The 12277-nt window shown below is 44.8% G+C and overlaps 1 protein-coding gene across 1 annotated transcript in view; it reads left to right on the top strand.

Annotated features, from left to right (window-relative positions):
* The window catches only part of cdh5 (cadherin 5), a 194248-nt gene that overhangs the window by 176146 nt on the left and 5825 nt on the right, over positions 1-12277 (top strand). Inside the window, exons 11-12 of the mRNA XM_083987751.1 lie at positions 8798-8928; positions 10142-10256. Of these exons, the coding sequence (XP_083843877.1) occupies positions 8798-8928; positions 10142-10256 (246 nt within the window). The remainder of the gene's footprint in view (positions 1-8797; positions 8929-10141; positions 10257-12277) is intronic.

Below are 12277 nucleotides of genomic sequence, written 5' to 3'. Positions count from 1 at the left end.
AGGAGATGGAGAGAAGAGAGGGAGGGGGGGGGGATGGAGGAGGAAAGACAAGATGAGGCCGAGGTGAAAGGAAAAGGAAAAAGATGAAAGGAGGCGAGAGGAAGAGAGGAAGAGATGGAGATTTAGGAAGACGAGTAAAGTTAAAGTGAGACCGTGTCAGAACGAAGGAGGAAGAAGAGAGGAGAAGAAAGAGAGAAAGAGAGGGATAGCAGAAAAACGACAGGTGAGGAATGAAGGAGGAGAGTAAAGAGGGGAGAAAAGGAGGAAAACAGGAGAGGGGGGTGATAAATGAAGAAAAGATGAGTTAAAAAGAGAGGGAAAGGAAGAGGAGGTGAAGTAGGACGAATGAGGCGAGGACTGAAAAGAGGAGGAAGGAAGGAGAAGATAGAGGAGGAGGAGGAGGAGGAGGAGGTGTGGGGGAAGAGGGGGGTGGAGGAGAGCAAGAAGAAAGACAAGATGAGGCCGAGGTGGAAGGAAAAATAAAAAGATGAAAGGAGGCGAGAGGAAGAGATGGAGATTCAGGAAGACGAGTAAAGTTAAAGTTAGAGACCGTGTCAGAACGAAGGAGAAGGAAGGAGAAGGAAGGAAGGAGAAGAAAGAGAGGGATAGGGAAAAACGACTGGTGATGAGAGGGAGAGAGAAAGCTGAGGAGAGGAGAGAAAAGAGTGAATATGATAAAAAAAAAAAGTAAGGGAAATGAAAGAGGGAAAGAAGAAAGATGACAGGAGGAAAACAGGAGAGGGGGATGAGGAAGGTGAGGAGGAGGAGTGTGGGAAGAGGCGGATGGAGGAGAGCAAGAGGAAAGTTAAAGTGAGACCGTGTCAGAACGAAGGAGGAGGAAGAGAGGGATAGGAGGAAAAAAAACGACTGGTGAGGAATGAAGGAGGAAGGAAGGGAGATAGAAAGCTGAGGAAAGAAAGAAAGAAAGAAAGAAAGAAAGAAAGAAAGAAAGAAAGAAAGAGGAGAAAAGAGTGAATGAGAGAAGAAGTGAGGAAAATTAAAGAGATGAGAGGAAAGTGGGGAGAAAAGATGACAGGAGGAAAACAGGAGAGGGGGATGATAAATGAAGAAAAGATGAGGAAACATCAGAGATGTAAATGAAGGGCAAAAAAAGAGAGAAAAGGAAGAGGAGGGATGAAGGATAAGAAAGAGAAAGAGAGGGATAGCAGACTGGTGAGAAATGAAGGAGAGGATTTAGGAAGGAAAGAAGAAAGAAGGGAGAGAGAAAGCTGAGGAAAGAGAAAAGAGTGAATGAGAGTGAAGAAGTGAAGATAATGAAAGAGTGAGAGGAAAGAGGAAAACAGGAGAGGGGGATGAGGAAGGAAGGAGAAGATAGGAAGGAAAGGAGAGGGAGGAAGATGAGGAGGAGAAGAGGGGGATGGAGGAGAGCAAGAGGAAAGACAAGATGAGGCCGAGGTGGAAGGAAAAAGAAAAAGATGAAAGGAGGCGAGAGGAAGAGATGGAGATTTAGGAAGACGAGTAAAGTTAGAGTGAGACCGTGTCAGAACGAAGGAGGAGGAAGAGAGGAGAAGAAAGAGAGGGATAGGAGAAAAAAAACAACTGGTGAGGAATGAAGGAGAGGATTTTGGAGGAAGGAAGGGAGAGAGAAAGCTGAGGGAAGAGAGAAGAGAAAAGAGTGAATGAGAGAAGAAGTGAGGAAAATGAAAGAGTGAGAGGAAAGTGGGGAGAAAAGATGACAGGAGAAAAAACAGGAGAGGGGGATGATAAAAGAAGAAAATATGAAGAAACATCAGATGTGTAAATGAAGGGTAAAAAAAGAGAGAAAAGGAAGAGGGGGGAGGAAGGAGAAGAAAAGTAGAAAGAGAGGGATAGGGAAAAAACGACTGGTGAGGAATGAAGGAGAGGATTTAGTGAGGAAGGAAAGAAGAAAGAAGGGAGAGAAAGCTGAGGAAAGAGTAAATGAGTGAATGAGAGAAGTTAAAATAATGAAAGAGTGAGAGGAAAGTGGGGAGAAAAGATGACAGGAGGAAAACAGGAGAGGGGGATGAGGAAGGAAGGAGAAGACAGGAAGGAAAGGAGAGGGAGGAAGGTGAGGAGGAGGAGTGTGGGAAGAGGGGGATGGAGGAGAGGAAGAAGAAAGACAAGATGAGGAAGAGGTGGAAGGAAAAAGATGAAAGGAGGCGAGAGGAAGAGAGGAAGAGATGGAGATTTAGGAAGACGAGTAAAGTTAAAGTGAGACCGTGTCAGAACGAAGGAGGAGGAAGAGAGGGATAGGAGAGAAAAAACGACTGGTGAGGAATGAAGGAGAGGATTTAATGAGGAAGGAAAGAAGAAAGAAGGGAGAGAGAAAGCTGAGTGAATGAGAGAAGAAGTGAAGATAATGAAAGAGGGGAGAAAAGATGACAGGAGGAAAACAGGAGAGGGGGATGATGAAGGAAGAAAAGATGGGTTAAAAGAGAGAGAAAGGAAGAGGAGGTGAAATAGGATGAATGAGAGGAGCACTGAAAAGAGGAGGAAGGAAAGGAGAGAGAGGAAGGTGAGGAGGCGGAGGAGGAGGAGGAGTGTAGGGATGGAGGAGAGGAAGAAGAAAGACAAGATGAGGAATGGGCTCTGTCACTACCCGATTTGTGACAAAACTGGCCGGTTTTGCATGCGCAGGCCGGCCGCCATCTTGGACAGCTGCCTACGGCAACTCCACTTGGACGATTTGCGTACAATCGCAAGTCTGCTTAAAATACGGTACTGTGAAAATGATTAAAAATAAAAAATAAAACAAACGCGGACGTCCGTCATAAGACAGCCGTGTTGTGGTAGTTGTGATTGTTTGTGGTTGTCACGGTGATGAGGCCGGCGAGAAAAGACGACAGTAAACACTAAAAGTCGCCTCTGTTGCTGTTTTCTGAGCATCAAGATCCAGACCACCACAATGAACCCTCAGTTTACATTACTAATAAAGTTTTTAAAAAATAAAATAACGCACATAGGGCAGTGATCCTAAGTCAATTCAACTAAGTTTGTCCAAGTGGAGTTGCCGTACGTAGCTGTCACAAATCGGGTAGTGACAGGCTCTATGCACAGCTCCACCACTTCCTGAATTTAAGGCAGCTCCTTCATTTCCTGTCTTACATTATTGGACAAACTGATTAATCCAGGTGTGTCTGACCAGGGTTTAAAATTAGCACCCGCCACTCGCCAAATGCGGGTAAAAATATGATTTGGCGAGTAAAATTATTAGGTCACTCGCCATTGGCCGGCAGCTGGAATATGCCAACTTCACTATATAATTGTCATCATAAATGCTGAACAGTGAAACGAACACAGTTTACAGCTACAGGAGATCTACTGGCTGTGTTTCGAATGTCAGAGTTGTCCCTCGTTATCCTCCGTGATTCAACATTTAAGAAAATGTATCAAGTTTTCTGCTGCAACGTTCGCGTTCAGTCGGTCATTCAGAGGAGGAAGTCAGAAGCGAGCGACCTTAGTTTGTGGTAACGTGTTTATGTGGCGACACATCACGATGGTGAGAGGTAGGGTTACCAGGGTTACCACATGTCCCCGACAATATGGAATCATCCCGCATTTGCAGATTAAATAGCCCCGTCCTGTTTTGCATCAATACGGGACCGGGTTTGTCTCGTATTTCCGAGTTCACTTGAATGCAGCATCACCTCACTCGCAATCCTGTGAAGAGGTGCCGACTCTGCCTGTGATCAGGTGAAACCGGTGAAACTCTGTGTTTTTATCACAGACGAGAGTGGCAGAGATTCAAACACTGGGCTCGACAGTGTCAGTGACACTCTGGGCCGTAAAGTAGCTATTGAGAGTGAGGAGTTGTCGTCACAGCTCAGAGCCCTAATACATCCATGTCAGAGCCCCTCCCCCCTTCTCCGCCATGATGGAAGGATTCCGGTGGCAAAAGCCTTACTAGTCTATGGGCAAAACAAAATCGTCTACTCCGTAATTTACTGTTTTACAATGCCGGAAATCACCGCTGTGTTAAAAACTGCTCCAGTGATTTACTTTCTCCTTATTCTTTCTTGTAATTTGTTGATCTGTTGGCGCAAAAAAGAGCTAGAATTTAGTCCGTCTCTGTGATGTTCTGATGTGTTGCCCCTGGCAACCGATAGCGTCTCCTTCCATCATGGCCGACTGGCTGCTCAAATCGGCACGTGACTCCTCACTCTCAATACCCCCGCAGCCCCCGCCCGTAAAGCCTTTCCACCGAATCAACGGTCTTTTTTTTTTTTTTTTTTTTTAGCCTACCGCAACATATGATTCACGCATAGGATTCACGTCATGATAACTTCTGTATTTAGGCTATTCAAACTTCCACAGTCCATAGTTCTCTTTGTTTGATATTTCAAAAGAAAGTTGAATCCTTCTATGGGCTACTGTAGGATGAACAGTAGGCAATCTACATTTATAAAAAAAAAAAAAAACCTGTGTTCACACCACTTAGGCTATTCAGTCTGAATTAAATGTAGGCTAAGTTTCAAAACTCACATCATCTTCCTCTGAAAGCCTATTTATGTAATGTTTGTTGTCATTCCATCAGCTAATCTAAACTTTTTTTTTTTATATTTTATATATTTAATTTTTAACAATTTAGTTTAGGAGGCCGGTGTGTGTTGTTAAGGCAGCTGCCTAACCATAATGCAATGGGGAAAACACTGCTGATTTTAATGACTTTGTGTTGTGAGCAGTTCAGTGGCCGGTGAAAACATATTTTGTCCGGTAAAATTTTTGACCTACCTGCCATTGGCAGGTAGGTCAAAAAGTAAATTTTATACCCTGTGTCTGACTATTGTGACCACTCAGAGCCCATATAATATATATATAATAGGTGGAAGGAAAAAGATGAAAGGAGGCGAGAGGAAAGAGAGAAGAGGAGGAGGAGAAGAGGAGGAGTGAGGTTGTTTGATAAGTGCTGGTTGTCGGTGTAAACCTCTGTTCTCTCCTGTGGCCATGAAATCATCTGACAGCAGCACACACACACACACACACACACACACACACACACACACAGACACACACACACACACACACACACACACACACACACACAGACACACACACACACACACACACAGACAGACACACATAACACACACACACACACACACACACAGACACACACACACACACACGGTGTCGTGCAACAAGAGCTGTAAAGTGAAGACTCTTGAAATATTTATCAACTACCAGCTCTTTAAAACACACACACACACACATTGAAGTGACAGGACGTGTGTCTAAGTGACCAGGAGGAGGAAGGAGAGGAGGAAGGAGAGGAGAGGAGAGGAGGAAGGAGAAGAAGAAGGGGAGGAGGAGGAGGAAGGAGAGGAAGAAGGTGAGGAGGAGGAAGGAGAAGAGGAGGAGGAGAGGAGAGGAAGGGGAGGGAGGAGGAAGGAGAGGAGGAGGAAGGAAAGGAAGAAGGAGAGGAGGAGAGGAAGAAGGAGAGGAGGAGAGAGAAGAGGAGAGTAAGGGGGAGAAGGAGAAGAGAAAAGAGGAGGAAGGTGGAAGAAGGAGAGGAGGAGGAAGGAGAGGAAGAGGAGGGGGAGGAGGAAGGAGAGGAGGAGGTGGAGGAAGGAGAGGAGGAAGAAGGAGAAGGAGGAAGGAGATGAAGAAGGAGAGGAGGAGAAGAGGAGGAGGAAGAAGGAGAGGAGAAGAAAAAGAAGGAGAGGAGGAGGAGAAGGAGAGGAAAAGAGGAGGAGGGGGAGGAAGGAGAGGAGGAGGAAGAAGGAGAGGAGAAGAAAAAGAAGGAGAGGAGGAGGAGAAGGAGAGGAAAAGAGGAGGAGGGGGAGGAAGGAGAGGAAGAAGAGGAGGAAGAAGGAGAGGAGAAGAGGAGGAGGAGGAAGGAGAGGAAGAAGGAGATGAGAAGAGGAGGAGGAGGAAGGAGAGGAAGAAGAAGAGAGAGAAGGAGGAAGGAGAGGAGGAGAGAGAAGAGGAGGAAGAAGGAGAGGAGAAGAAGAGGAGAAGAAAAAGAGGAGGAAGGAAGGGAAGAAGGAGAGAGAAGGAGGAGGAGGAAGGAGAGGAGAGGAAGAAGGAGAGAGAAGGAGGCTAATGAGGAGACAAAGGAGAGGAGAAAAGAAAAAAAGAGAGAGAAGGATTTGAGCTCAAACTGAGACGAGACAGAAGAGATGAAGGGATGATGAGACGACGGAGGACAGAAGCTGTTTTCATCTTTTATTCAGTTCCTCCCACTCACACGTCGTCTCCTCGTCGCCGTCGACAACGCTCAGTAAACCAGCGTCGCCGTAGCAACCTGTGGCGACCTTTCATTAAAAGGTCACGTGATGAAAATCTCTGTTCGGGTTGTTGCACTTTTATTGTGTTTTGTCCAGAAGACGCCTGAACGCCTCACGAGCTGTGATGTCACAGAGAAGGAGAGGAGAAGAGGAGGAGGAGAAGGAAGGAAGAAGGAGAGGAGAGGGGGAGAAAGGAGAGGAACAAGGAGAGGAGAAGAGGAAGAAGGAGAGGAGAAGAGGAGGAGGAGGAAGGAGAGGAAGGAGAGGAGGAGGAAGGAGAGGAGAAGAAAAGGAGGAAGGAGAAGAGGAGGAGGAAGGAGAGGAGAAGAAGAGGAGGAGGAAGGAGGAGGAAGAAGGAGAGGAGGAGAAGAGGAGGAGGAAGAAGGAGAGGAGAAGGAAGGAGGAGGAAGAAGGAGAAGAGGAGGAGGAAGAAGGAGAGGAGGAGGAAGGAGAGGAAGAAGGAGAGGAGAAGAGGAGGAGGGGGAGGAAGGAGAGGAGAAGAGGATAGGAGGAAGAATGAGAAGAGGAGGAGGAGGAAGGAGAGGAAGAAGGAGGAGAGGAGAAGGGGAGGAGAAGAAAAGGAAGAAGGAAAGGAAGAAGGGGAGGAGAAGAAGAGGAGGAAGAGGAAGAAGAGGAGAAAGGAGAGGAAGAAGGAGAGGAGAAGAGGAAGAAGGAGAGGAGAAGAGGAGGAGGAGGAAGGAGAGGAGAAGAAGAGGAGGAAGAGGAAGAAGGGGAGGAAGGAGAGGAAGAAGGAGAAGAGGAGGAGGAAGGAGAGGAGAAGAAGAGGAGGAGGAAGGAGGAGGAAGAAGGAGAGGAGGAGAAGAGGAGGAGGAAGAAGGAGAGGAGAAGAAGAGGAGGAGGAAGGAGGAGGAAGAAGGAGAGGAGAAGAAGAGGAGGAGGAGAGGAAGAATGAGAGGAGAAGAGGAGGAGGAAAGAGAGTAGAAGAGCAGGAGGAGGAAGAAGAGGAGGAAGAAGAGGAGGAAGGAGAGGAAGAAGGAGAGGAGAAGAGGGGGAGGGGGAGGAAGGAGAGGAGAAGAGGAGAGGAGGAAGAATGAGAAGAGGAGGAGGAGGAAGGAGAGGAAGAAGGAGGAGAGGAGAAGGGGAGGAGAAGAAAAGGAGGAAGGAAAGGAAGAAGGAGAGAAGAAGAGGAGGAGGAGGAAGAAGGAGAGGAGAAGAGGAGGAAGAAGGAGAGGAGGAGGAGGAAGGAGAGGAAGGAAAAGGAGAAGAAGAGGAGGAGAGAAGGAGGCTAATAATAATAATAATAGTAATAATAGTAAAACGAGGTCATAACGAAGCAGCGAGTTCGAGTTCGAGTTCGAGTCCGTCGTCGTCGTGCTGCGTTCGTGTTCACACAATCGAGCTCCGTTCTCTCCTTTCCTGTCTTTGTGTTGTGCAGCGTTTCCTCCGTCTTTGTCCCGTCGCCTCGGCAGGAAGCTCTGAGTAACGACCGCATTGTTTTCACTTGAACGCCACACACACACAGCAGCAACACACATCAGCGGGTTTTTTTTTTTTTGCATGAATTTACCTCTTGGTTTCTGTATTTAAAGGGATAGTTCAGCATTTTTGGCAAATTGGCCCATAATTGCCATAATCCCTATAGTTTTAGCAGTAGGTTTGTTACCTTTAATTGTCGGTGCAAGCTGTTTTTAGAACGGCGGAGCAGAGCCGCGAGCTGCTCAGAGCTGCGCTATGGAGGCTCATGGGATTTTTTGGTTTCCCTCATCAAACACAATCCAACAACTCCACAACGCTCTGGTGGACAAGTTGTGACCTGCACATTCACCACGCTATGAGATAATAACACAACGTTACCACACAGAGTTGTTTTAGAGGGAAATGCAGAGACTGTTTGATGAAAAACTGTCCCTGAAGGCAACGCGGATCAGCGTTTTTTTGCATGAATTTCCCTCTAAAACAACTCTGTGTGGTAACGTTGTGTTATTATCTCATAGCGTGGTGAATGTGCAGGTCACAACTTGTCCACCAGAGCGTTGTGGAGTTGTTGGATTGTGTATTTGATGAGTTTGATGAGGGAAACCAAGAAATCCCATGAGCTTGCGGCTCTGCTCCGCTGTTCTAAAAATACAATTAAAGGTAACAAACCTACTGCTATGACTATAGGGATTATGGCAATGGGCCGATTTGCCAAAATGTTGAACTATCCCTTTAAATCAGCTGTAAAACACACTAAAAACAATTATTTATCATCCCATTTGTTTCTTTTTCGTCGTTAGGTTTCCTTATCAATGAAAAGGTTGGTTTTGCAGTTATGATTTCAGTTTTAACTGTCATTATTATAGAACTAGAGCAGCCAAGGGAAAGGGTCGGAGAAATAAAACACAAAATAAGAATGAAAAACAAATAAATAAGAGCCACAAAAGAACAATACGATAAAAATACAATAAAATGAAAGTAAAAGTACATAAAATGTGCAGCTTAATATGTTAAAAGCCAAAGAATAAAAGTAGTTCAGCTGCAGAGTAAACAATCTACTTCCGGTTAGCAGCAGCTCCAGCATGTGCAGTGTGTGTGTGTTTGTTGTGTTTGTGTGTTTCTGACGTTGTGTGTATTTTGTCTTTGTCCAGATAACTCTGCAGACCTGCTGGTGAAACACGGCCCGTTCAACTACGACGACCCCAAAGAGTACAGCGTGGACATCCGCATCACTGACGGAGGGAAGCCGGTCCAGTCCAGCATCACCACGCAGCCCATCAAGGTGTGTGTACGAGTGTGTGTGTGTGTGTGTGTGTGTTGCACTGAACCACTTAAGGTTTTATCACACAGAAAAAAAGTAAAGTTGACATGTCTAGAGTGTTTTAAAGGTATAATATGTAGGCTAGGAATTCCCCCCATCTAGCGGTGCGGTTGCATATCTGAATGTATTCTTGATGTTGCATTCACGTGAAATCGGGCAGAGGTCAGACAGACAACAGACGCTGCATGTAACAGGATAAACAAGTGGTCATCCAAACACAAGAAACATACAATAAACAACATTCAAAACTAGGGGTGTGACGAGATCTTGTGCTACGAGATTTTTATTTTTTATTTTTTTATGTTAAAACAATGTAAAGCAGGGTTTCCACTACCAGCTGCCACTGCTGCCACTACTTACTTAAGAAAATCCCAGAGGAAACACTGCACATAATATTGTTTGCACTTGAAAAAAAGAAAGAAATATTTTATCTTATTTTAACTTTTATAAGTTTTAGTTTTAGTTTCAATTTGTGGAAGAAGAAGTTTATTAAAAGCTCATGCTTACATCATGCATGTAAAGAGTTATAATAAAACATTTCAAAATGCATGTGCAACTTGGTTAAATAAAAGTCTGTTGGTCCAGGCATATATATTTTCTTAAAATCGTGTCTCGTCTCGTCTCGTGAGCTGAGTGTATCGTCACACCCCTATTCAAAACATTAGTAAAATAAAAATGAGCAAATACTAAATGTACAACATTTAAGAAAACAACAATGAATAAAACTGTGCAAAAAGATGAGATATATAACTCCAGTAACGTTGTGACTGTTCCTCTTCGGCCTCTTATCCTCTGGTTTACACATTGGGAAACACCATAATAGCAAAGAGTCAATGTGTAGAGATGCAACTGAATGGATTCAGCAGCTTCTGGGCCACAACTGTACCAAAGTAGATGAGAATATCACAAAGCAGATAGATTTTATAAAGGTTTCAGTGAGGACAGGAACAAACACTGTTTTGTCTAAATGTACTTGAAGTTTTAGAGCTTCTTATTATAGAAACAGTAGATTAGAAAACCCTCCACAGCATTTTAGGAACTTTTTCATACAGTTATCTGGCACCAAACAGGTTAAATCTGTGTTTCTGTGTTTCTAATCTGTTCATTTCACCTCTGTATTATATGTATGTATTGATTTATTGATCGGTTATTGCTTTGTACCCTTGCCCGGCAGATCTGTCGCTGCGACGGTCCGCGGCTTCGCAGGAACTGCAGAGCGAGCGCTCGCAGGATGTCGGTGAGCGTCCACGCGCTGGTCGCCATCCTGCTCTGCATCGTCACCATACTGGGTGAGTCCCACCTTTAATATGTCCTCCTCTACGGTGGCTCAGAGGGATCAATGCACATATATGTACACTACAAATCTATCTTTCCCTCGCTCTTCGTCCTCTTTTGTTTCTCCTCTACTCTACTCTTCCTTGGCCTCATTCCTGCACCAAGACATAAAACACACCACTTCCTTCTCTGTGGAGTTTGGACGAAAACAAAACGAAATCATTATTACGGTGTGAGTCTCTGAAATCTACGGTGGCTGACGAGGGACAAACGAACTGCAACACAAATGAAAATATAAAACAAATTCAACAACATGCTGCAGAAGCCAAATCAAAATAACCGCAACAATTAATCGATTAATCGAACAATAAGCGATTATTAAATTAATCATCAACTATTTTGATAATCTAATAATCAGTTTGAGTAGTTTTTTTTCAAGAAAAAAAGTCCAAATTCTCTGATTTCAGCTTCTTAAATGTGGATATTTCTGGTTTCTTTGTTCCTTTATGACGATAAACTGAGTCTCTCTTTGGTTTGTGGACAAAACAAGACATTTTTTTTTACATTTTATTGACCAAACAACTAATCGATTAATTGTTTAAATAGCTAATCATAAGACAGATATATCAGTAATAAAGTTAATTGTTAGTTGCAGCCATAGACTGTAAAAAGAATGGACGTAGCATCCGTGACGTCCCCCATAGGTTTTGGGGAGTCGTTTTTGTGACTCCAATATGGCGGCCTGAACAGCGCCATGTTGGATTGGCCGGCCGAGAACCCGCCCACTGGCCTCGAAGCAGCTGTCCACGGAGCTGCTCGGACCTGTCACTCAACGTTTCCGCGCCCTAATTGGCCAGAGTTTTAACCTTATAACAGTAAAACGGTAGAGTTAAAAAAAAATTCACCCCCCTCAGAGTGTGTGCGGGGGTAGAAACTATCGGTTGAGACAAAAAAACGTGATGACACCAGGCTTTTAACATGTTTATTGAGGACGTAAAGTCGGCGATTTTAACATGGGGGTCTATGGAGAATGCTCCCTTCTGACACCAGCCCCCAGAGGAAGAAGAGGGGATTGCAGTTTGTTGAACGCGGAAGTGAAGAAGCTTCACTTCTCAGACCGACAACTGCCCCCTTGGTTGCAGCCCTACCAAAAAACGCTGCATGCAGCCAGCTCCAGGCCTCCAGGGGGCGCTAACGCCGCTGCTCTTTTGTGATATTGTCAAAACAACAGACAATAGAATAATAAATAAACACTAAAAAGCTCCACTTCCTGTTTGTTTTGGATGTTTTTAAACACTAAATGATCAAATCTGACAACAAAAACAGGTGCTTTTGTAAAAAAAGTGTTTTGATGCTCTTGAACGCAGCAGCAGCAGCGTCGGTGGTGACGGGTGTGTGTTTGTGTGTTTGTGTGTGTGTGTGTGTGTGTGTGCACTGATTCACTCGCCGTTGCCTTTTTGCGATAAATAAGATCTGTGTTTTGTGGGGGAACTTTTCCCTCCTGGTGTTGTTGGTTTTATGAATAATGCAGCGGCGGATGTGGAAATAACGCCGGCAGTTGTGAGCTCAATATTCTCTTTGATACCTTCTTCATCGCTCTCTCTCTCTCTCTCTCTCTGTCTCTCTTCTCCCTCTTCTTCTTCTTCTTTTTCTTTCTTTCTTGGGGGAGAAAAAAAAGAGACAGTTGTCATGTCGTCATGTCGATGAGTGGCAGAGTCGCTATGGAGATAGTTGGCTCAACAAGAGGGATCTGGGATGAGAAGAGGTTGGAGATAAAGAGGGATGGAGGCGGAGTGACAGCTTCTATCTAGACAGAGATAGTATGGGAGGAGGTAGGAAAAGAGGGGTGAAAAAGGCAGAAAGACGGTGGAAAAAAACGACAGAGCGAGACAGAAAGAGGTCGAAGAAGAGGAGGAGAATTGTGGGAAAAAGAAGGGGAAGAATAGGAGTGGTAATGAGCAGAGTTTATCAGCTCTTTAGGTGCCGTCTGCTTATCAAACACCAGCAAACACTCAACCTATTAACTATTAATACA

This window comes from Trachurus trachurus (assembly GCF_905171665.1).
Source record: "Trachurus trachurus genome assembly, chromosome: 15".
Taxonomy (NCBI): Eukaryota; Metazoa; Chordata; class Actinopteri; order Carangiformes; family Carangidae; genus Trachurus; species Trachurus trachurus.
Note: the sequence above shows the minus strand (reverse complement) of the source record. Positions and strands in the feature narration are given on the sequence as shown.